Source organism: Helicoverpa armigera, chromosome 27, assembly GCF_030705265.1.
Source record: "Helicoverpa armigera isolate CAAS_96S chromosome 27, ASM3070526v1, whole genome shotgun sequence".
NCBI lineage: Eukaryota > Metazoa > Arthropoda > Insecta > Lepidoptera > Noctuidae > Helicoverpa > Helicoverpa armigera.
Genome location: NC_087146.1, coordinates 6,204,328 through 6,230,428, shown reverse-complemented (window position 1 = coordinate 6,230,428; position 26,101 = coordinate 6,204,328). Strand labels below are relative to the sequence as shown.

General features: G+C 38.0%; 2 protein-coding genes across 7 annotated transcripts in view; one reads left to right on the top strand and one right to left on the bottom strand.

Moving 5' to 3' along the window:
* LOC110374892 (adenosylhomocysteinase-like 1) overlaps nt 1-26,101 on the top strand; it is a 55,358-nt gene that overhangs the window by 5,775 nt on the left and 23,482 nt on the right. For 2 of the 6 annotated variants that reach the window (XM_064042142.1, XM_064042141.1), the window contains exon 2: nt 1,843-1,893. The exons of 2 other annotated variants lie outside the window; for them this stretch is intronic. In XM_064042142.1, coding sequence (XP_063898212.1) covers nt 1,843-1,893 — 51 coding nt within the window. Of the gene's footprint in view, nt 1-1,842; nt 1,894-8,441; nt 8,561-14,776; nt 14,995-26,101 lie in introns of those variants that run through there. 2 more of the 6 variants (XM_064042146.1, XM_064042145.1) reach the window with 2 other exon arrangements.
* Nucleotides 16,965-19,674, bottom strand: LOC110380424 (general odorant-binding protein 56d). Its single transcript, XM_021340396.3, has 2 exons — nt 19,530-19,674; nt 16,965-17,632 (listed from the first exon to the last, which is right to left on the bottom strand). The coding sequence occupies exons 1-2, from the start codon at nt 19,578-19,580 to the stop codon at nt 17,270-17,272; spliced, it is 414 nt and encodes a 137-aa protein (XP_021196071.1). The 5' UTR covers nt 19,581-19,674; the 3' UTR covers nt 16,965-17,269.

Here is a 26,101-nt window from a genome sequence, read left to right as displayed (position 1 = left end):
ATATCAGCTTTCCGCTATTTATCCCTGTTTTATAGAATACATAAGTGTATGAGATATTTACAAGTACCTACTCATCATCATTCGAATTTTCTCAACTACATTGGGGTTGGCTTCCAGTCTAACCGGTAGCAGCTGAGTACCAGTGCTTTACAAGGAGCGACTGCCCTATCTGACCTCCCCAAACCAGTTACCCGGGCAACCCAATACCCCTTGGTTAGGCTGTGCCTGACTTACTGGCTTCTGACTACCCGTAACGACTGCCAAGGATGTTCAATGACAGCCGGGACCTACAGTTTTACAGTAATCTGTGGTTTTACTATGTTTTCATGTCTCTTGCTATGCTTTTAAAATGTTAAGGAAGAGCGGAGCCTCCTGACCAGGCATACTTACATGCTTAAAAGGAGACCCCAGCATCTAATTATAAGAAGAAAATTTGTTAAAGAAATAAGGATTTTTGTAACAGATAGATAGATGGAATTACGTAGTAAGTGAATGACGTCATTTGAGCATTGTTCTGTACACCCCCATCCCTTAACCTTGCGTAATGACGCGCACATGGAGTTATTTAGACAATACCGACCCCGTAACGGCGCCGACCATCTATCTGTGTTAATGTAGATGACTTCATAACGTTTTATGAAGTAAATATAGACTATCCCTACTAATATTATAAATGCGAAAGTAACTGTCTGTCTGTCCGTCTGTTACGCTTTCACGTCTAAACCACTGTACTGATTTTAATTATATTTGGTACAGTGCTAGAGTTGACCTTGAGAAAGAACATAGGATAGTTTTTATCCCGAACTTTTGAAGAGTTCTCTTGGAAACGCGATATAACCGAACTCTACGCGGGCGAAGTCGCGGGCGGAAGCTAGTTAGAAATAATTTTATTAAGATAATGTAAGATACTAGTGACCCTCCCAGACTTCGCACGGGATAACAGTATTTCCCCACTATTTAATGAATGTTATTATTCACGTAAACCTTCCTCTTCAATCACTCTATAACGCATGAAAATCGGTTGCCTAGTTTTGGACTTAGGGATATAGGGCCAGAAAAAGCGACTTTGTTTTATACTATGTAGCGATAACTTAATTGAGATCGGTCGTTTAATAATTCAGTACAAAAACCTCAAAAATAGATTTTATTCTCTGATATTGCACCATGACGCATCCACGTAATAAATTCTAATGTTAGTTCGGAAGTTTATCTTGGACGCCATTGACTAATGGCGAAGGAAAACATCGTGAGGTGATCTGCATTTAAATAGTCTGAAATTCCCAGTTTTATCTTGAACTTAAAGGGATCAATGATGGTGCATACTTCTTCTTCTAATCTTTTTTAGAAGGCCTGTCTTCAGTGTTCAAAAGGGCCTTATGTAGCTAAGAATTGGGTGTTCTGATAAAGACCCATTATATTTGTATTTATAATCGGTCTGTGAGGTAGATTCGCAGAGCTGCTAAGCAGCAATATACATAGACATCACCGCAACTGTTTACACCGTTAAACATACAGCTACACTATAAGCAGACACCACCGGAATTATTTACGTCTTCTACATAATACTTCTACAATGATGGAATTGTGGTAATTTTCCCTTTATTGTCCTTTTAAACGAAAACAGCCAAAGAAGTGTGACATCACAAAAGAGTGCACAAATAACAGAAGCCAATACGTTATTCCTTTACTAAGAACACTTCTTTCAAATACCATCATCAAACTAGATTGTAAAATACATAATTCTCTTACGTAGGTGCACTACGGAAAATCAGAGGTCCATATCCAGATCAGGGTAGCATTACACCAAAAGGCAGTCTACCAGTAACCGTCTTATTGTTCTAGTTGTACCAAGCGCGACAGCGGTCCTTAAGGCCCAGAGTTCTGGAGACACAGGTTAGTTCTCACGTAATCTGAGGTCTAGTAGATCAGCACGAAAGCTGGCTTTTGCACGTGTCTTCTGGAGTCTTGGAGGGTGTTGCAATTTCATGAGCATCTTCATTCATTGTCATCAGCCTTTTTAAAGACCCACTGAAGGGCATATGCCTCTTCTCATGCAGAGAAGGAATGAAGGTTAATCACCATAAAGTGGATTGGCAATTTCAGACTTTTAAGTCCAGGTTTCCTGAACACCTTTTCCTTCACATTTACTCAGTTGTTGATGTCTCAATACTCAGTTCTCTGCTTTATAATACTTTTACTTACCATCATTACTGCCATACTCAGAAGGACCTCAATCTTCAGGTGTCTTCCTTTCATGCATTGGTTCATCATCATCAGCCCCACCTATATCTAGGGCTTCGTAGACTAATCTATTCACAGCTGTAGGTACATGCACACCACTGAGGGTGGCTTCTATCATTCAGTCAATCATTTTGTGTATGTTGTCTTCAAGCAAACATACTGTGTTGCACAAATGTGTTGTTTTTGAGTGAATTTCATCAGGGTCTAGTGATTCTGAGGTTTTACCCAATTATGAAACCTAGGTTTTTTTTAATAGGTATTGGGAAGATTTGGAAATATGTGTGGTCTTGGTTCACTTGGTTTAGTGTGTTTATGTAAACAGCACGTGTTTTGATGTTTAATGTTATATTTCGTAATAAAAGAGCAACTTAAAAGCAATCCCTCTAAGTGGACAGCCACGCTAATTCTGTCTGACAATCTGTCGGGACTCTTTTATTATTATGTAAGACAATATGAAACGGTGTATTATGTTAACGTCTTATAAACCTTTTTTTTTTTATGGAAAATCATAAAGACCTTTCCCGCTGGGGTAGCAGTGTGAGGTAGTGTCAGACTCTTACTGACTAAAACCCATCATGTTCCTTCGGCCTTCTAAGTACCAGGGCCGCGGTACCTCTTTCGAACAATCCCGCAGCCCCGGCAGGCCTTGGCCCTGGTGGGCCCTGCTGAAGCTCTGGACATGCATTTTACTTTCTTAATGATAAATAAACGTACACAGAATCTTTTAATTCCCATGAGAAAGAAACCTCAGCCTAATAACTATGCAGACAGCTCAATTAAATATGAAAACACTGGTTAGTCATTAGCATAAGTTTTTATCTAGGTCGCACGTGATAATTCCTATAGAGGCACTAGATATGTATGAGTATTGTTAATAACTGTTGGGTCAAGGGAAACCTCGGGTTTAGTTAGTAAGTCCTGGTTTTATTCATGCTGACAGTGGTTGAACAGTTGTGATGATATCGAGAAAATAGGACAATAAGTTTTTTTTGTGTCGACGTATGTAATTTTGTGCGGGTATTTGTAGAGAAGACTGTGATGTGAATATAGTGGGAAATGGTGACTATAGTTTTTGGAAATATGTGTATTTTTGTTTGTTTGCTTGGACGCCCAAATCTCAGTATTCACGGGACCATTTAGAAAATCTCTTTCATAATTGGATAGCCTATTTATCGAAGGAGACTGGGCTCTTTATCCGAGTGTGCGGAGTAGTTACCACGGGACGCCTGTAGATATGACAGCGGGGAATACCTAGAAATATATAAATTAGATCGCAAAAAGAAAATGCTACCACTCATATCAGCGCATTGACCGCGACCCCATAAACTGACCACTGACCACCCACTTCACGGAATGCAGCAACCACAGCGGTCTTTAACCTCTACTTGTCAACCCCCTTCCAAAACCCATCAACGTCACATTAGTCACGATAGCTCACGTGCAGTGCCGAAGTAGGAGACGTCATCAACATCATCATCATCATCTCAGGCATAGGACGTCCACTGCCGAACATAGGCCTCCCCCTTAGATCTCTACAGATACCTGTTGGAAGCGACCTGCATCCAGCGTCTTCCGGTGGTAACTACATATTATATTAATCTGTGGTAGTGGCGAATCTTACAATATCACTTACCATCATTATTAACTTGGGTTAGTCGACAGCTGGAAAAAGATGTCTTACCAAGGGGTATCGGGGTGCCCGGGTAACTGGGTTGAGGAAGTCAGATAGGCAGTCGCTCCTTGTAAAACACTGGTACTCAGCTGAATCCGGTTAGACTGGAAGCCGACCCCAACATAGTTGGGAAAAGGCTCGGATGATGATGATGTCCAGTCCATTCAGCCATACCGTGTTGCACAAATGTGTTTTATAAAAAGTAAATGCCACCTATTTGACGGAATGCAGCAACCACAGAGGTCTTTAACCTCTTCATGTCAACCCCCTTCCTAAAAACCTATGAACGTCACATTAGTCATGATAGTTCACGTGCAGTGCCGAAGTAGTGGCGAGTCGGGCACCCGAGTGGACGGCTCGACCAATCAATTTAATGCAGGCATTGCGGTCGCGATTAGTAGACCTGGAGTATTTAAACAACCGGAGAAATAGCCAAAGATTTTTGTTCCCCTTAAAACTGTCACAAGTTTTAACAAAAGGCCGAACGACAAACTCAAAAACGTATATTCAAACTTGGCAGCGAAACAGCATTTCGGACGTCAAAAAAAGAAAGAGTCTCCAAAACGCCCACCCTTCAGCACTTCCTATGTGTTTTTGTTGGGAAGAAGAAGTGGCGGAACAAACTCCCCAGCAACAACAGTCAAAGTTAGACATGCTTCCAAGTGGGTCTTATGGAGAAGACTACTCCATAGACTCTTCTTGAAATATGTAGACAACCTTACAAGAAAACATTGAAGTGTTGTAAACATGTGTTTGAAAATGCATTAGTGAGCTATCTTCGTTTGTCACGTTGCTTCAATCCCTATTGGCTGACTTTTTTGCAAAGAGATTTGTGATGTCGGTTCCAGTTGGAACAATGCTCTAAGTTAGTGGACGTGGTAGAAATACATATAAGTGATTGTGATAAGTAGTGATTGTGACTTGTTATATCCAGTTTTCTGTGTTAATTGAAGGTTCTTTACGGTCGATTTCTATCAAGCAATCTCTAAAACAAGGATAGATAAGGAAAGGAAATCTGCAGTTACATGACGCTGTCTTCTGGCTTAGCTGGGCAAACGTTTAGGTCCAGGAATCGGTGTTAGGTAGAGTGAAAGTGATTCTTACCATTTGAATAATCCTTTCACTATTGGAAAGTTACACTCTTCCCGAGTAACATTAGGCTATATTTATCCCGGTACGGGCAGTAGTGCCCACGGGACGCGGGTGAAACTGCAGGAAAACAGCTGGTTTATACTATTCTGCTGTAATAATATAGTTGGTCTATAACAGAAACACGTTTGCAATCAAATGGTGCATCTATTTAGCTCAATAACATCAATGCATTGATATGCATTTGATACGAGCAATGCATTGTGTGACGTCCCATATTTGTGAATATATCAGACTATTGATATATTCAGCTATAGTAAATACTAGCTTCTAGTCAACCAGTCTTACCTAGGGGTATTGGGTTGCCCGGGTAACTGGGTTGAGGAGGTCAGATAGGCAGTCGCTCCTTGTAAAGCACTGGTACTCAGTTACATCCGGTTAGACTGGAAGCCGACCCCAACATAGTTGGGAAAAAGACTCGGGAGATGATGGTGGTAATAGCCGCTAGTGTACACTAACTGCCTCGTTGATCAGTTCGATTCCCGGGTCGGGCTGAAATCGCTTTGTTTTAGAAACTTTCACAAAGCAGCCCGTAGTTTGGAAGTTTGTGATTGATACACCCGTGCATCGGAGAGTACATTAATGTCGGTCCTGGCAACATAGGGAAATAGAGAATACACCTGTGCACAGAAACGCGTGCCTTTTTACAAGGAATCCTTATAAAACACCACCTGAAATTATAAACCCTTTAGCTTTTTGTAGTAGCGCAAAAATACACACTGAAAACAAAAGTTTGTAAAGGTCAGTGAAGTATAAAAGTGTTTAGCAGTAACAGTAAAAACTCTTTGTAAATAAAGTATGTATTATGTGCTTTCAGAAACACTTGTTTGGGTTTCACACTTTCAGCGGTGACCTTTTGTTTTGGTAAAATGTTATTCAGTTTCTTTGTAAGGCTGCTTGTAAATGAGAATATGGAGAAGTTGAAAAATATGGGGAACTATCTTCCAGCAGCCGAATAAAACCGGCCAAGTGCGAGTCGGACTCGCGCACGAAGGGTTCCGTACCATTATTTAGAAAATGAGCAAAAAAATCACTTTTGTTATATAGGAGTTCCCCAAAATATTTATGTTATTCTAGTTTTCAGTATTTGTTGTTATAGCGGCAACAGAAATACGTCATCTGTGAAAATTTCAACTTTCTAACTATCACGGTTCATGAGATACACCCTGGTGACAGACGGACGGACAGAGGAGCGAAAACAATAGGGTCGCGTGTTATCCTTTGGGTACGGAACCCTAAAAAGTACCTTATGCCCTCTCTCAGGCTCAGACTCTTGACTATAATAGGGATAGTTTTGGCAATAATGGTCTAGTAGGTAAAGCACCAACCTCTCAAGCATGAGTGTGTTGGTCATATTCCGGGTCAGGCAAGTACCAATGCAACTGTTCTAAGTTTGTATGTACTTTCTAAGTATAATCTCGGACACCCATGACTGGTTCAAGGTGAAGGAAAACATCTCGAGGAAACCTGGACTATAAAGTCTTAAATCAGCAACCCGCGCACTTGGTGATTAATGTTCAATACTTCTCCGTGTGAGAGGAGGCCGCAGCCCAGCATTAGGACGGTACAAAGGCTGATGATGATGAAATGACAGAATTACTCTCTCATTTGTAATATTAACTAGCTTCCGCCCGCGGCTTTACCCGCGTAGAGTTCGGTTATATCGCGTTTCCAAGAGACTTCTTCAAAAGTCCGGGAGAAAAACTATCCTATGTTCTTTCTCAAGGTCAACTTTATATCTGTACCAAGTTTTATTAAAATCAGTTAAGTGATTTAGACGTGAAAGTGTAACAGACAGACAGACAGAGTTTCTTTCGCATTTATAATATTAGTAGGGGTTAGATTCTCAAGATAAAAAGGTTTGTGACCGATATGAAAAATGTAATCTATAGATACAAAATACAATATTTTCTTGTTATTGATTACTTTACCACGTACAGATATTTTTATCTTGAGTAGACACTTGAAATGTGTCGAAAACACGACGCTGATAATCTTGTAGTGTTTTGCAAAACCTGTTTTGTGTAACTAGCATTCTTTTGAGATAGAGTAAATAGATAAAGGGCTATGAGAGTGAAGGAATATGGAGTGCACCTGTGTCTGTGCAAATGCTCGTGCAGTATGATATGTCCTGTGTAGCTGGCTGATTGCCTTGTATGGGAATGGCCGCCGCGCCGTGGCAGAATGCCTGGGAAACGGCTAGGCAGATGACGATTTTTCCAGAGAGCCTTTGCTAACATTGATAGCAAGTAAACTTCTTATGTACCTCGCATTTATATTTTTTGTAGGCGCGATGATGCTACTGGGCCTTTGCAAACATTGAATGCAAATAAAATTTTTATGTTGCAGTCATATTTTTTGTAGGCGCTTACTATATGTCTATACTAATATTATAAAGAGGAAAACTTTGTTGGTTTGGTTGTAATGAATAGGCTCGAAAACTACTGGACCGTTTTTAAAAATTCTTTCACCATTCGAAAGCTACATTATCCACGAGTAACATAGCCTATATTTTATCCCGGTACGGGCAGTAGTTATCACGGGACGCGGGTAAAATCGCGGGAAACGGCTAGTCATTCATATACAAGTTTAGCTTAGCTTATGTGTTTTAAAAATTATTATATCGAGATTATTATGAGTTAGTAGAAGTAAATATTAGCTCTACCTCCTTTTATATGAAGAATGCTCGTTCCGTTTCAAGCAAATAACCTTGAAAAGAATAGAGCCCTAGTTCAACGACAACATAAACGTCAGTTTTCTTAAAACAACAGTTTACTTTGAAACTTGATCGTGAAAATTCATAGTAAATAGTGTTTTAAGGAACGTCGTTCGTCTTAGTAACCTCATGTTTAAGAAACCACGTTACCGGTTTGTGTAGCGTTGGCAACTTATTAACTGATGTATATGTTGCCGGTGTACTCAGGACTTAGTTGTTAACTCTCGTTCCGGTAATTTATCGTACTTGAAATTGATTAAGGCAAGATTCGGAAACTCACTTGTACACTATAGTAGTTTTGGTGTCCCATTTTTGACGTTATCACAAATATGTCGTAATTTGGCGGGCTAAGTTTCAGAGTAACGGAATGGAATTCTAGCTTAGAAGTAACTATGTAGTAATCTCTGATTAACGTGGGTTTGCAAAGAGGTGCGGGAAAATCAATTAAGTATAAAATAGTTTTTCCGATATTTTACCTGAGTAAAATCTTTTCTTGTTGAATGAAAACAGTTTAAAAAAATATTTGATGTACCTTTTGATTGTTATCGCGAATGATAAGATCACGTCTCATATCTAATGGTAAGTTAGAAAAAAAATCATTTTATATTTGTATTTCCTGCATCTAGTCGTGTTTCGTGCCATTTCATTGGTATCTTAAGTAATTTAGGTTTAACTTAAGTAGTGCCCAGGATTGGTTTAAGTGAAAATGTCCAAGTTAAGTGAGAAACATTTAGTGCCTACCATCTTAGAGGAAGGTGTTAAAAAATTGGATTTGAGTGATGGTGAGAGTCTTTCTTTTTAACCGGCTGCGAAAAGGGGCTGTTTTTTTGAGTGTTTACTGTAGATATCTTGCAGCGACTCCACAAAATAAAAAATCAGTCTAGCCTATGTTGGGATCGGCTTCCACTCTCAGCATGCAGCTGAGTGCCACATGCAGCGACTGCCTACCTGACCTACTCAATCCAGTTACCGGGGCAAAATGATAACCCTTGGCGATACTGGGTATCAGACTTACTGCCTCTTGTTTACCAGTAGCGATGGCCAAAGATGTTCAAATGATACGAAATCGTAGGATAAAAAGTGAGAAAGTATTAACCTTCTCAGATCTTTGTCTTAATATTTTATACGCAATTTCGAAACTCTTAAAAATTCTTATAAGTTCTTATATCCGCATCTTGACAAATTCAATGCTTCACACAACCCTTATTAAGTAACTAGATGGTCCCCGCGGTTTCTCCCGCGTCTCTTAGCAACTACTTCCTGCAAATAAAAAGTAGCCTAAACTTACTGTAATGTACCAGCTTTGTTACTGCTAAGTTTTATTTAAATCAGTTGTCTGGTTTTGCGTGACTAGACTTAGACACCATTGACTGTGTTTCGGATGGCACGTTGAACTGTAGGTCCCGGCTGTCATTGAACATCCTTGGCAGTCGTTACGGGTAGTCAGAAGCTAGTAAGTCTGACACCAGTCTAACCAAGGGGTATTGGGTTGCCCGGGTAATTGGGTTGAAGAGGTCAGATAGGCAGTCGCTTCTTGTAAAGCACTGGTACTCAGCTGAATCCGGTTAGACTGGAAGCCGACCCCAACATGATTGGGAAAAGGCTCGGAGGATGGTCTGGTTTTGCGTGAAAGAGTAACAAACGTCCATGCATACAAACTCACAATTGTAATGTACCTCTAGTTTCCGTTTTACCTGTATCTCTATAATTACACTAGTTTACAAATTTTTATTTTTTTTATATACCCCTCACAAAATCTATACCAGTACTCTCCGACACCTTTGTTCATTCTAAAAGTAACAACATAAAAATTCTATCACGTCACATTTTTTTTCTACCCTCAAATATTGGTTTTTAGGAATCAATCTTAACTACCTATCTTTAGTGTTACCTTACTTGTTTAGTTTAAGAGATATTTTTGTTTAATTCAAATAAAATGTCGCGTAGACAGTGTAAACAAAGAATTGATCGCTTTTGTAAGGTTTCTGGACAATTTAAATTTATATAAAAGAAAACACATATGACAGAATCGTTGAAAATTGCATATCTTCATTATTTCGGATTCCTGTGGCAAATCAAGAAAAAAACTGGACTCACTATGTGTTTTGTGAGAGCTGTAGAATCACTTTACTATGATAGTCATCCGGCGAAAACATTCACCTGTCATTTGGTACACCAATGTTGTGCAGGGAACCAACTAATCACGAAAATGTCTGTTACTTTTTTGTTACGAAGACTTCGGGTTTTAATAGGAAAACTAAGTCGGGTATTGTGTATGCATATGTCACTGAAAGAGGGGGTGTTTGGCGTCCCAGAAGTACACAAAATCATAAGTGATTTTAAGTTTGATACTCTTTTATCTACGATTGAAAGAGTTGTTTGGAATTCCTTCAAAACTGTTGTTAGAGACTTTTTAAGAAATAAGAAAAGTGAAAAAAATAAAGAGATAGTGAGAGATTCATTACAAAATTATCATAAGATGGGTGTTAACATGTCTAAAGATTCATTTTCTAAATTCCCACTTGGACTTTTTTCCGGAAAACTTAGGAAGCATGAGCGACGTACAAGGAGAGCATTTTCACCAGGATTTGAAGGCTTTTGAAGATCGTCATCAAGGCTATTGGGACGAAAATATGTTGGGAGACCACTCCTGGTCTATATTAAAAGAAACCGATACCGAAACCTAGAAAAAGAAGTCCAAAATCATTTTTTTTTGTTGTTTATGGTCCGTTTTCTCGTGTTTTTTTAATTAAATATAATTCCAAATGTGGACGTGATAGAATTTTTTAAATATTTTTCCTAGACTACCTATAGATAGATAGATAAAATTCAACAACTTTCATCTGGGGTATAAAAACCGTGTAAACTAGTGTTATTAGCGGATTTGTTCCGCCATTGGTCTCATCCGCAGACCGTGGGAACTTCGCGCACCTGGATAAAAGGCTTTCCTCGATAAATTTGGTGATTAACCCTGAAATAAATTTTCAAGTACATAGTTGCTGACATTAGCGCATGCAATGCAACTTTTCTAAGTTTGTATGTACTTTCTAAGTACATCTTGGACGCCAATAACTGTGTTTCGGATGGCACGTTTAACTGTAGATCCCGGCTGTCATTTAACATCCTTAGCAGTCGTAGGTAGTTGTAGTCAGAAGCCAGTAAGTCTGACACCAGTCCAATCAAGGCGTATCGCGTTGCCCGGGTAACTGGGTTAAGGAGGTCAGATAGGCAGTCGCTCCTTGTAAAGCACTGGTACTCACCTGCATCCGGTTAGACTGGAAGCCGACCCCAACATAGTTGGGAAAAGGCTCGGAAGATGATGTTTAGCGCGTGCACGCAAACAGAATCTTCAGCTTGAAAAGCAGTACTAAAGAATACTGTATGAAAAATCCAGGTACAGAAAATAAAGCCCTAATCTTCAAGTTAAATATTTGAACTAAAAATCGATACTGCTGTGTGCGACACTTTTACTATTCAGCCGTATTGCGAAGGTATCATCCACGGAGAACTAAATGACTAGCGGAGCTGCTATAACGAGAACGGCTCCTAAGAAAGTAGCGCGCCAAAATGCGTTTGTGCGGCGGACGAGGAACGTTAATGTCTTCGCCCATAAGCGCCTTCCTTGGACCCTACAATTTTTTGTAATACCAAAAATATGTCTCAAAGAACCCGAGTGCCTCTTTATATAGTACACTTGTAACTGATCGTTTATGTCAAGCCCACTGTACCTATTTGAGCTAGAAGAAGGCGCCTGAGCCAGCTGCATTATGGCATCTCCGCTCATCTTTCCTTACTCCGTGGTATATCAGCCGTCAGCAAATACATCTATGTAGTATTTGCTGACGCGGATCCCGGCTACCTGAGGCGTCTGATTGATCAGCGTACCTTAGCGTTCTATATAGGCAAGATTCCACCGTTGTGTGGCACTGTGACGCACAAAAAGATTTCCTTTAGTTTATCCCCTGTAGTAAAAGTTACAAATTATGTGCGGACATTTTAGATATGTTCGCACATAATTTGTAACTTTATGTCCGCGAAATTGCAACCTATTGCACGAAGACCTGCTAGGAGTGCACTCGAGAAAAATGGAGTACTTAACTCTCTATGTTGGCATGGATCTGCCTCGTTGGTCTAGCTGTCGCAAGCAAGGCTGCTGAGCACGAGGTCTCGGGTTCGATTCCCGGGTCGGGTTGAAATCGCTTTGTGGGTTTTAGAAACTTTCACGAAGCAGCCCGGAGCCTGGAAGTTGGTGATCACCGGTGTACCGTGCATCGGAGAGCACGTAAATGTCGGTCCTGCGCCTGATCTCTCTCCGGTCGTGTCGGATTGCCGTCCCCGTCTCCGAATGCTTGTGCACTAAAATATGTCCTGCGCAGTTGGCTAATCTCCTTACATGAGAACAGCCGACGTAGCCGATAATCGGCTAGGAGGATATCATGTTGGCATGGTCACCCATCCACGGTAAGATCGCGCCAAGCGTTGCTTAACCTTATGATCGTACGTGAACCTATTACTCCTAAAATTGTTTTATTTCAACGTCAAATGCAAGCTTCTTCGAAAGAAAGCCATTTATCCTTAGAACTGGAAGAAAGAGGTCGGTCAACTAAATAATGTACGTTTCCACCTATCATTGCAATGCGACAGTATCGATTGCTGTTCAGCTTACCCTGTTAAGGTTCACTGTGGTGTACATTCAAATGTATGTAGGTAGGTACTGTTGGATGCAAAAATTAATTTAAAAAATTGAGTTTTAAAGCGACTTAAAAATGGAGGTTCTCAGTTTGGCCTGTTCTGTATGTTTGTGCGCGATTATTTGACGTTTGGTTGAATTGATATTTAGCATAGTTTTTGGCACATTAGGAGAAAGGTTTTAGGTACCACATTGAAGTCGATTACATAAAAAAGTTTTTTCTAAATTGTGTGATGGATTGGATATAATTTTAAATGATATGATGATTAATTTATTTGACGTTGGATATAAAAAAAATGACATTTCACGTTTCAAAAATAACTAAGTTACTTCGTCATATTATGTATTGCCTAGTCATGCTTTTTAGGGTTCCGTAGCCAAAATGGCAAAAACGGAACCCTTATAGTTTCGTCATGTCCGTCTGTCCGTCTGTCCGTCTGTCCGTCTGTCCGTCTGTCCGTCTGTCACAGCCGATTTACTCGGAAACTATAAGTACTACAGTGATGAAATTTGATGGGAATATGTGTTGTATGAACCGCTACAAAAATATGACACTAAATAGTAAAAAAAAGAATTGGGGGTGGGGCCCCCCATACATGTAACTGAGGGATGAAATTTTTTTTTTCGATGTATATACCCGTGTGGGGTATCAATGGAAAGGTCTTTTAAAATGATATAAAGTTTTCTAAAAAACATTTTTCTTAAAGTGAACGGTTTTTGAGATATCAGCTCTCAAAGTCGTAAAAAGTATGTCCCCCCCCCTCTATTTTTATAACTACGGGGTATAAAATTCTAAAAAAAATAGAGGTGATGCATGCTAATTAACTCTTTCAACGATTTTTGGTTTGATCAAAGTATCTCTTATAGTTTTTGAGATAGGTTGATTTAACTGTAATTTACGGAACCCTTCGTGCACGAGTCCGACTCGCACTTGGCCGGTTTTTACTTTATTTGGTTTTAATTACGTTATGTAGTAGGTACATGTTATTGGTATTTTGCGTAAAGTTATTAAAGGCCTGCCTAATTTTAAATTCTTGCACGAAAGAAATATTTGAATGGATGGTAAACATTCTTAAAGCATTGTACAAATATTTTCTAGTGGTACAAGTCACATACACATTAGTACATAATTAGGTAATTTTCAACTAAAATAATTTAAAATTAACCTAGTTGTTCCTCGCGATTTCACCCACTTGTAGAGATAAATAAATAAAAAAAGATCCCGACCAATTGAGAACCTCCTCCTTTTTGGGAAGTCTGCTAAAAATTACCTACTTTCCGCAACCGGATGAAAAGGAGCCTAAGTTACTCCTTGTTACATGGGCTATTTGCCAGTGTGTGCCTAGTTGATAAATCGATGCACCCAAAATATTAGCTCGAACTAACCAATAAACAGACAGAAAAAAATATACAAAAATTATTTGCTATACCGTCTATAAAGTAATATATCTTTTTGCGCGTAGCAAAAGTCAGTTATTTTTATATTACAAACAGACATTCCATTTTTGTATAGTTAACTATAATGTTGACCACTGTACACGATATCCTGTCACCTAAACTAACAGAGATTGTTTAACAAAACAGATTAAAAATTCAAGATAGACTAAACACACATTCAGACAGAATCATTAAAAGTGTAATGTATAAAAAACACATACACATAGTGTCTAAAGTTGATGAGATAAACATATAAAGATAAAAAAACACTGACAAAATCTCATCATCTACCGAGCCTTTTCCCAAATATGTTGTGGTCGGCTTCCAGTCTAACCGAATGCAGCTGAGTACCAGTGTACCACAAGGCGCAGCTGCCTATCCGACCTCTTCAGCAAAAGGAAGTTTTCAGACTTCCTGGCTTCTGATATTCCCACATTGTAAGTCTGGTCCCATTGGCCATATGCGGATGCGGCCGTGCCAAGAGAGTAATAGTTCCCTTCCCGGCAGGTAACTTAGCAAGAATCGTTAGGTGAAAGAAAAAACATCCGAATTGAAAACCTCCTTCTTTTTGGGAAGTCGGTTGATAACTAGTCGTGTTCAGAACATACGTGGTTAGTGATTACACATAAATGATGGCCATAAAATAATAAGAGGCACGATACGCGAACTAATCCTCATTAAAAAAATATAAATTTTTGCCTGGTTAAGCCAATGCAAGCGACTGAATATTTGTTTTTGCACAAGGCAGCTATTATATCAAGTTGAGTCCACATCCAATTTGGGCTAGTTACCCCCTAGGGCACCACAAAATATATTACCCAACTTAATTTATACCCAGAATTAAACTTTTTTCAAATATATCGATACTTACAACCTACTTTCTAAACGCGTCGCGTCACATTTGCGAAGTACGCTAAACGAAGCGAACGTATGATTTGAAAAAAGAATTCCGCGTTCTTTTTTTTTTCTTTTTAAAATTAATTTTATGTGCAAGTGATAGTGTTGTGATTTTTATTAAATTTTACGGTTTTTCGTGTGTATTGGATTACGGTTTTTGGTGCTATAGTTGTAAAGTTCTTTATTGGTTGGGTAATAAATTGTTGTGTGGTATATAAAAATATGTGTATGTTAGGAACTATTTTCGTACGTATGCAGTCATAGAATTTATTGGCATGGTGAAATAGTTAGCGTTGTTTTATGGCTTAGTCTAATTTCGGTTTAAAATAGGGTCATAGGGTTGTATTCTATGTATTTATCTACACTAATATTATAAAGGAGGAAATATTTGATTGTTTGTTTGTACCCCAAAGGGCTCCGAAACTACTTGACCGATATGAAAAATTCTTTCACTGTTAGAAAGCTACACTCTTCCCGAGTAATATAGGCTATTATATTTTATCTTTATACGAGCAGTAGTTCTTACAGGACGCTGGTGAAAACGCGATAAACCGGCTTGTATTTACTATTATTGTTATAAAAGGTGAAAGGTGCTTTAACTGCATAAAACGTTGAATTAATTGATATGATAATTAGGTATCTCTATCCTACTAGAATAGTAGCATTTATAAATGCAAAACTTTGTGACGAAGTATGTACGTTTGTGTTACTCGTTCTCGCTTTAGGAATGGGTTTTGATGTAACTTGGCAGTTATGTAGCCTAAAAACATCATCATCTGCCTAGTATTTTCCCAGCTACGGTGGGGTCGACTTCCAGGCTAACCGGGTGCACCTGATTACCAGAATTTTAACAAGGAGCGACTGCCTATCTGACCTCCTCATACTTGAGAGGTTGGTTCTTTACCCACTAGGCCACCATGACTTCCTAATAACAAACCTATGTGCTACTTTTATTCATATTCGTTTAGTAGTTCCCTCAGGAAGTATGTGAAAATCACTTGTAAATTCTCCGTATAATCTTGATTTTTCGTACGAATGCATTTATAAGTTGGTTGCATTTATAACACTGTGTTGGTTTTCCACGGTTTCCTTATCAGTTCCACGAGTCTTGATTTTGTACGCGATGCGTGAAATTTGTTTGACTGATAACGGTCTATTAAACATACATATACATACATGTATACATATATTTATTATATGCTTTTCCGAGGTGTTGAAAGAAAAGTGACGGCGGATTGAATGTTAAAATTCATCATCTGCATAGCATTTTTCCCAACTATGTTGGGGTCGGCTTCCAGTCTCACCGGATTCAGCCGAGTACCAGTGTGCCACAAGGAGCGCCTACCTATCTGACCTCCTGAACACGGCTAACCGGGCAATCTATTACTCTTTGTTAAGATAGGAATTTTAACATTAGCCCTACCTACACAAATAAATTAAGTTTCTATCTCTAGCAAGGAAAATAATAGATAGATGGATAGGTAAAAGAAATTGTCAGTTAATAATTTTCAAATTCACTTGGCAGCAAGTTAACTAAGTAATATGAATAAGAATTCCCTCTTCATGCGGCACTGTTCGGCACACCGCATGTATTTCGTGGTGTACTCGCTCTAGCAAGCAGTAACGCCTCGGCCTCGAATTTTGCGGGCGGGAGCGGCAGGATCTTACGCGTATAATCAAATGGACCGGCCCTCGAATACAGCGGGCAACGAGCGGTGAGCTCCAGTCAAGCGGTGACCGCCCGCGCCGCCGCCGCTGCCGCCCCGCTGCCCGCTAAATTCGAGACCGAGGCCTTACATTGCGTGCGAACATTACTAACATGCCCGCGACACTGCAACCGCCGCGCGAACATGGTGTTCACGCGGCGGTTGCGGTAGCTAACTTTGGACTCGCGCCGTAGCGTACATATTATTTGTATGCTAACAATTTTGGTGAAATGTTGTCATAACAAGGTCTAGTGTCAGAGTGTCAGAGTTTTCTCAAATTCATGTGACAGTCTGACAGATTTGTAGCTCCTGTCAAGATAGCAACCAGGGTCGACACACAGACAGTCAGTATCATCTATTGTGAAATATATGCAAAATATTACTTGAATCTTATTAAAAAAATAGTGAGAGAAGAAAGTGGTGTGTGATTTACAGGTATTTAAATAAGTTAGAAAATTTAAAAGACATTATCATTTATTTGAATAAATAAATAAAAACAATAATTTAGTTGGTAACATTTTTCACAGCTTTGCTTTTTGATAAACATTTTAAAAAACTTAATACGAAATGAGGCTCTTTTTTTTGTAAAAAAGGATGGCAACACAAAATATCTATACTAGATTAAATATTACGTGTTATAATTTTTCGGGGGTCATTTACAGCAAATCTAGTAAAGGGGTCATTTAGAGACGACAAAGGGGTCAAACAAAACAAAAACTATTTCGCAACGGGGGTCATAACACTAAACTTAATTTTAATAATTAAAATCCAAGCAAAATATGAGTCTTAGTACCATGATGGTAGCATTTGAAGATCTCGAAGACTGTGTCAGTTACATCTTTGCCAGTTTTACCCTTGCAGGTTTCTAGAAGCTTCTCTGCCTCTGCCTTGTCAACTCCAGGGGGTAACTTGGCCAAAGCTACTTCTGTGTTCAGCTTCCCATCTTCACTGACGATACCAGCCTTCTTGAAGAAGCAGAAGGTGAACTTCTTGAGATGTTCGTCATCGCTGATGTGGCCTTTCTTGGCTTCGGCTAGCACTTCAGGTTTTAAGCCAGATTCTTTCATACATTCGGTAGCTATTTGATTTGCTTTTTCATTCTGTTTTGGGGGTAGGGATACGTTCTGAAAAAGAGGTATTTGATGTTAGCGTTGGTTGTAAAAATCAGTGTGTTTTTTTAGTAAAATAACGGATCTAATAGTTATAGTTAGTGGTATAAAGATTGGATTTAGGACCAGATTTTACAAAAGTGTTTTATAAAATCTAGTGGCTGCTTAAAGCCTAGGCTCTCTCAAAGTGGAGAAGTTTTTAAACAGCCGATATAAATTCTTAGCTCTCAGTATAGCACTGGAGAGACTGAATGGAGCTAAGATTTTTGTATTACTGAATTCCATTCTGCACTAGATTACGCCCGCGACTTCGATCACGTCCCGAGGGAACTACGTCTAATACCCGGATAAAATGCAATCTTACTCGGTTTTCAGGTTACCACATATATGAAGATATCATGTTTAAATTCATTGTAATCGATTCAGCTTTGAAATTCATTTGTTATCTACAATTATTATACCGTAGATTATTTTTAGACTAAATCAATTATTTAGGTATATAAAACTTGCTGACCATGAACTTTTCACTGATTTAGTTTTATTTTTTCATGTTTGTATAGTTTAAATAAATAATACATGAATGGATCCAGATACAAGAACCGACATTAAAATATATTTTTCACCGGTTCAATTTAGTTACATTATCCTAAATTAATGTAGTCTATATTTTATCCGGGAATAGGAGGTAGTTCCCTCGGGAAGCACGGAAGTAGTTCCGTTGGGAAGCGGGTGAAATAGAGAGAAACAGCCAGTCAATTAAAAAATATTACCCAATTGGTGTAGGTATAACGACAGTTTTATGTGTTAAACGATTGCTATTATTTCTCGCCTTGAAATAGTTTTTACGACAAGTTTAACCACAACTAAGAAACGACTAACGCATATAAAATGCTGATAGGTATAACACTACCAAAAATATAAACAATACGTGACTTGAATCAAGAGTTATGAGATTTGCATAATAACTTCTAGAATATAAAACTATATACTAGCTTCTGCCAGCGATTTCATCCGCCTTCCTGAGGGAACTACTTTTCATACCCGGATAAAGTAGTCCCTTCTGAGTATCAAAATAAAATAATTTCAGTAGTTTTGCTCTGAAAGCTCGACAAACAGAGTTATTTTCGCATTTATATATTAAAGTACAGGTTTTAAGAGTGTCACAAAAGCTCCAAAAATAAATATCATTGAGTGTTTCAAGAGTCCTCGCCAAAAAATCGGGGACTTATGATTCAGAAGGCAGTGCTCATTGATACGGCACGTATTGTGAGGAGGTTTCTGTCTCTGGAGCCCTAAGCAACGGTAGCTTAGACCTTGTTTCTAACACCAAAGGGTATTTTAGATGTGTTGAGTGGAAACAACTTCCCGTACCCGGATAAAATATAGTCTATGTCACTTGGGAATAGTGTAACAGTGAAGGATTCAAATAAAATCAGTTCAGTTTTGGAGCCTAAATAAATAAAGAAAAAAAAACCTCTTTATAATATTTGCATAGATTTAACACATCGTTTTTATGCCCCGTTTGATCTACAGTACTGGGGTTGACTTTTGTTGATGTTTTGGAATAATAAAAAAAAAAACAATTGTAAAAGATATTTTTTTGTACCTACATGGACCTTAAAGTATGACTTATTTTCATTTTGGAGTAGACCCCTATTTAACTCGAGTATTCGGCAGAGGTGTTAAAATGTTCGCATCATCTATTTTCTCCTCTTTTTAAAATAACTAAGTAAGCTTTTGCCCTTCTGTCTATATAATTTTTCTCTCGTCTTTATGTTGTTATTTTTATTTGTCACAGAGGATTTCTTTGACCAGTCTTTCAAATCTAGAGATAACTACCAAAAAATATCGACATGTTGTTAAAAATCTTACTATTCAATAAATAATTAAGAAAAATAATCTATGTACTTACAGCGGCAAAAGCGCCAGCTACCAAAACACAGAACACGACAAACGATTTCATCTTAGAGTAGTGCTTGTAATACTACCATATTGGCGATCAAGCCACCTTTATATAGTTATCGAATGAATCCAGTTTATACTCACTCATGGCGACGACCGAGAGTCGAGGAAAAAACGTTCCGTACTAATAGATCTTGTAAAAAATTACGTGTGTGCTTTTTGCTTTGGCTAGTGGGTTCTGTAGGATTTTTCCATCATCATCCTTCGAGCCTTTTACCAACTATGTTGGGGTCGGCTTCCAGTCTAACCGGATTCAGCTGAGTACGAGTGTGCCACAAGAAGCAACTGCCTATGATTTTTTATTTATGTAAAAAAGGATTTGGGTTTTTTGATATCCTCGTTTTAGCTTAAAGCCGTCCACTGCTGAACAAAGGCCTCCCCCAAGGTTCTTCTGAAACCTACAGCCACTGCTAGTCCGTTGGATCTTGGCTAAATCGTCCGTTTCTCTAGTGGCGGTTTTCTTATACGCATGCCTTCCATTTTTTGGAGTGTCCAATGTCTCAGATGGTTAACGATTTGGTAGGATCCTCACTTCTTCTTCTTCCTCCTGCCCTGTTGTCGGTGCAATATGTCATCCTCTTCCATTTCCTCTGTCACTCGTCATACTGACACTCACTCCCTTCCTATTCGTGTCATCTTTCAGGTAACCCATCCAACATGTATTGGTAGGTTCCTCACTTTAAAGGGTATTTCTTTAATTCATTATTTTTCTATTTGGGCTAACATAACCATGTTAAATAAAAACTTCCTAATTGTTGTTAAAATATCTGCGCTCAACCATAAAATAAAAGATTTGGGGATATTAAGACATTGCTTAAGAAGTAATCCCTGTTGACTCTTTGAATCATAATCCTTCGAGCCTTTTTCCCAACTATGTTGGGGTCGGCTTCCAGTCTAACCAGATGTAGCTGAGTACCAGTGCTTTACAAGAAGCGACTGCCCTGCCCGACTTCCTCAACCCAGTTACCCGGGCAATCCAATACCCCGTTGACTCTTTGAATACTGAACCCTAAAATCCTACAACATAATAGTTATAAGATATATTAGATCATATTTTTTAGGTTTATTCCAAAGTTCCTTGACACAAGTTCATATTAAAAGATGCATAATACTTATTTATGTACTATTACCAGATAATCTACGTACCGACGTTTAGAAAAAGTGGTTTGTGAAACTGGTTGGAGTGTATGTACAGTAAGAAGTAAATAAGTATTTGAGGCTCGTTGCCATGGTGTTTTTTAGTGATTGTTATTTGTTATGTAAATTTTCTTTATTTATTTTTCTAAATATTTTAATTGCCGACTATTTTCCGGAGTTGTACTCACGCCCTGAGGCTGTTCTGAGGGTACTACTTCTCGCACCTGGAAAAAATTAGTCTATGTATATGTTGTTCTGTCATCGGTCAAAAAGCGATTGTTATTAGCGATTGGATTTTTTAACGAAATCTATTATACAAATGACCAATTGCAAGCGTTTATATCGAGTTATATTGCTCTAGCTAGAATTCCTTAGATTTTTACAGGTAACAGTGAGAAAAACAAACTTTACATTATTTTCTTTTATTCTCATAGGAACAGTAAAATCATCATATATGTTAAGAAATAATTCGTACCATCAATCTCTCTCTTCATATCTAAATCCTAACTTTACTACATATCGCCCGCGATTCCACCCGCTTCCCGTGGGAACTACTGCCCGTACCCGGATAAATATAGCCGGGTACAGTGTAGCTTTCCAACAGTGAAATAATTTTTCATATCGGTGCAATGGTTTTGAAGCTTTTAAGGGTTGTACAAAAAAACAAAAATAAAATACTCTTCTTATATAAGTAAAGATAGAGCATAGAATAATAGACTACGTATACACTAATGAGCGATAGCTAGTATTCCTATAAATCTTAGCCCAAAGATTTTATTAAAGAGTGTCCATTTTCATAAAAACTTCATTACACTTGCTAAATGGTCATTGATACTGATAATAGAAAAACCAGCTGAATACATAAAGTTAGATAGCATTTATCAAACTATTATCAACCTATTCCTATTGTTAATTAATAATACTGCATATTAACGCGAGTTGGTATGTGTTTGTTGTTATTTCAAACAAGAACTACTTGATGGATTTTGATAATACTATGCAGTATACATCATTATCAAAATTAGACTACTTTTTATCCGGATAACCAAGATAAGTAGTTCCCTCGGGAAGCGGGTGTGGGTAATTTTAGATGTAAACGTTATGATATGTCAAATACGTTTATACATGAAAAATACTCGCAATATAGAAGATTCTCGGAATTTAAGATTTGCATGTTATGCAAATATGTAAGTATATGAATTTATTCAGTTCGCAAACGTCCAATTCTTGAAACTAAAGAAACAAATTATAGACTTTTTTTCGACCTAGTTTTCTGCCTTGAATTTTTCTATCTGTTTGTCAGATACACAATAAACTTAAAAATGTTGATTAATAAAAACTTTTTCCGTGCTAAGCTAAGATGTATCCCTAGTACTGATTAAACCCTACACCCCGATAATGCAGACCAGGTGTATTCCTCAGATTTTACCAAAGATATTAGAAGGAAGGATTTTACCAAAAAAATTTAACTCAAACTCAAAATAATTTATTCAAACTTGATTGCAAAACAGCACTTTTGAACGTCAAAATCCACAAAAGATAGCCCCAAAACGCCCACCCTTCACCACTTCCTATGTGTTTTGCTGGGAAGAAGAAGTGGCGCAACAAACTCCTAGCAACACATGTCTGTCTGACGTACGGACGGACAGAGTAACTTTTGTAGGTAGTTACAGTTTAAGGATAAACGTTGGTGTACTTAGTTGGATCTTTATCTAGATTTTGTGGTTTTTGACGGTAAAATACTAATGTGCAGTTCTAGGAAAATTCATCAAAACAAATCCTAAAGCTTACTTGTTTATTCTGCGCTAACCATTCTGTTTATTTAGGTATGTTATCTTTGTCTTATAATACCTAAAACCTCCTCCAAGTCTGGCATATAGTACTCATGCTGAAAACCTCATAAAAATAGGTTCAGCTAAACGTAAGATACATGCATATGTACATACGGGTCCTCTTTTTAATCGGTTAAAATAGACAATAATTAGTACGGATTTTGGGAACTCTTCTTAGGTTATGCTAATTTATGGAATTTTCATCGTTCTAAACAGACCTATCTTTTTTCCGAAAAATCTGGTACAGTCAGTTACATTAATGATAGTTTACATAAATAGCCAGTCAGTGTCTTAATTATCTACATTGATTGATTGCATTATAATTTATTATATTTTTATAATACGTCGTGTATCAGAATAAATATACATAGACTACTTTTATCCGGGTGCAAAATTCAAATCAAAATAAAAATCATTTATTCAAACTTGCCTGCAAAACAGCACTTTTTGAACGTCAAAAATTTACAAAACCCCCCAAAACGCCCGGCCTTCGCCACTTCCTATGTGTTTGTGCTGGGAAGAAGAAGTGGCGTACCAAAATATTACAAAAGAAAAGGTGCGGAAGTAGTTCTCTTAGGAAGCGGGTGAAACCGCTGGTTGAAGCTTTACCCTATTCACCGAGCCGTGAGCCAAAATGTAAACAAAGAATGACAATTTTTCAAGATGGCGGGTATAACCCGACAGATGACAAAACGTCACATTTTATGTAAAATGTTCGCAGTGTCTGTGGTCTACAATTTAGTAGGGTTCTATGTTTGACGGTCAAGTCTTTTTGGTCATTTTACATGTAAACCATTTAATACATACTAGCTTCTGCCAGCTGTTTCACCCGCATCCCGTGGGAACCTCTGCACGAACCCGGATAAAAAGTAGCCTATAGCCTTCCTCGATAAATGGGCTATCTAACACTGAAAGAATTTTTCAAATCGGACCAGTAGTTTCGGAGATTAGCGCGTTCAAACAAACAAACAAACAAATTCTTCAGCTTTATAATATTAGTATAGATTTAATTAAAATTAAGAAAATAATTTACGATATTAATTAGGTATATTTGATTTCAAATAAGTCTGAAAGGATTACATACGTTCTACAGACATCGTTCTAAAATATAATTTCTAATGTTGTCAGTGTATTACTTCCGTAATTATTTTTATAAAATATGTGCACTACTTCAATCGTGGCTTATAAAGAACCCTTTTTATGGTTTGTTTACTATTTGGCTCATGGCTCTGTGAATAGGGTATAGTAATAAGTTGTTTGTAAGTAATTAATGGCTGAGTAGATTTCCATTAGTTCAGTTTTTTACTTTTATTGTGCGACACAACAAATGTTCGACAAACCTTTGTACCAATTCATTAATAATATTAATTATGGGAGGTCAATGTCGTTAGTTTTTGCTTGCTCTGTTATGTAAATATGTAAATGTGTTTATGCTTATATAATATGCTAGCTTCCGCCAGTAGCTTCATCCACGTCACCCAACGGGGTAAAAAGAAGGCTACGTCATTTCCCAGGCTCTAGAAATGCTTTAGAATATCTGTCTAATAACATTCATTACATAACGTTCGCTGCAAACAAAAATATGACTCCCATTTATATTAGGATTCTGAATATTGATTGGGCATTATTTCCACGATCTATTAATATTTTCACTAGCTTCCGCCAGAGGTTACACCCACTTCCTGGGGGAACTACTTCCGTCACCCGTATAAGAACCAGACTCAACATCATCATCATCATCATCTCAGCCATAGGACGTCCACTGCTGAACATAGGCCTCCCCCTTAGATCTCCACAGATACCTGTTGGAGGCGACCTGCATCCAGCGTCTTCCTGCGACCTTTATAAGGTCGTCTGTCTAGGAACCAGACTGTTTTATTGTAATTCCACTATTGAATTCCATCAAAATCATCCAAATTCTTGCTTCGCAGAGGAACTAACACCATACATATAGATACATACATTTACAATTATAATAATACTAGGATAACAGGATTCCAAATACACAGTATATTTCCAAGATCCAACACTATTGACTGGCTACCCCTGACCGGAATTACCGAGGAAGTTGTCTCGATGCCTTACAAACCTGAAGTTAAGGTAAATAACCATATTTGTAACGTTTGCCTAGATTTTACTGGCATATCAAGGCGGTTAGACTGGTTGGTCTAGACTAGTGCTAGGTTCTTTTAGGGTACCTCATGTTTTTTTAAGAGACTATGTTTTTGGTATCGGGTTGCCCGGCTAACTGGGTTGAGGAGGTCAGATAGCCAGTCGCTTCTTGTAAAGCACTGGTACTCAGCTACATCCGGTTCGACTGGAAGCCGACCCCAACATAGTTGGGAAAAAGGCTCGGAGGATGATGATATGTTTTTGGTAGCGTCATTTTGGTTCTTGGGTGTCGATTTTATTTGCTTCCCGAGGGAACTACTTTATTTACTGTTGATTTAAGTAACGTATCTTTCTGGTGATTCTCTTATGTTATTCTATAGGGTTTTGATGCCAAATTAATATCCCTAGTAAGTAAGTAGATCAACCGGCAGGTTCAATTGAAACATCAAATGAGTTCGGGTGACTTCGACAGTAATCTTTTCGTGGCAGCACGAACTTACGAAGGGTCTAATTTTTAAGGTTTTTATATGCCTACCTCATTTGTAGCCTAAAAATATATTAGACATACGGAACTCGCGACACAAAATTAGTTTCAGACTGAACCAATATTTGTTTTACTTTATTTTACCTTAACTTATCCTCAGATTAATCTGAATATGGGCATACAAAAGCTTAATTGTATGCATATTATCCATAATAGACTCGTATTATCTACCATATTGCCTAGGTCAATAAGCTTCCTTTTTTTTACAAGATACAAGATACTTTATTTGTAAAAAATCCTTCTAGATTTAGTCTTCAAAGTTAATAATTGTCCGCACGGGTTGATTGATCATAAGGTTAAGCAATGTTTAGCTTTGATGGTGTATGGATGTGTGACGTCTTGAGAATTTCCTCCGAGTTTCGGAATGCACGTTATATTGGCAGTCATTGTATATCTTCGGCAGTCGTAAGAGTAATCAGAAAATAACTAACTAACAAGTCGTACTTTCTTTTTATCCTCACGCGGGATCTAGTTTCCACTTGCACATCTTTGGCAGTCTTAAGAATAGTCAGAAGTGCAGAAAATAAGACTGGTTGTCATGCGCCTTTTTTATTTTATCCCTTTTTATCCGTGTACGAAATGTAGTTTTCTTTAGAAACTATTGGAAACAGCTAGTGTCTATATTATACAAATACTACAAGAAATGCTAACACAGTAAATATATTTAATGTGTTTGACCTATAAACGTATAACTCTTAATGTAAATGAGGTCGTGTGTTATTATATACTTATGTAGAACGCTGTTTTACGTGGTTTACTGGCATTTCGCAGAAACTACGAGTCCGATTTAAAAGTATCTTTAATTCTTTAACAGAAGGGATTAAATCTGTAAGTCTATAATCGTGAATTTTTATTTGTGAGGATGTTTCTTGCTTTTCACGCTAAAACTGCTGAAAG

Bases quoted from the DNA above. Each gene is read 5' to 3' on its own strand.
- LOC110380424 (XM_021340396.3), bottom strand. From the start codon at position 19,580: ATGAAATCGTTTGTCGTGTTCTGTGTTTTGGTAGCTGGCGCTTTTGCC. The intron at 17,633-19,529 runs GTAAGTACATAG...CCTCTTTTTCAG, and splicing joins TAGCTGGCGCTTTTGCCGCT to AACGTATCCCTACCCCCAAA.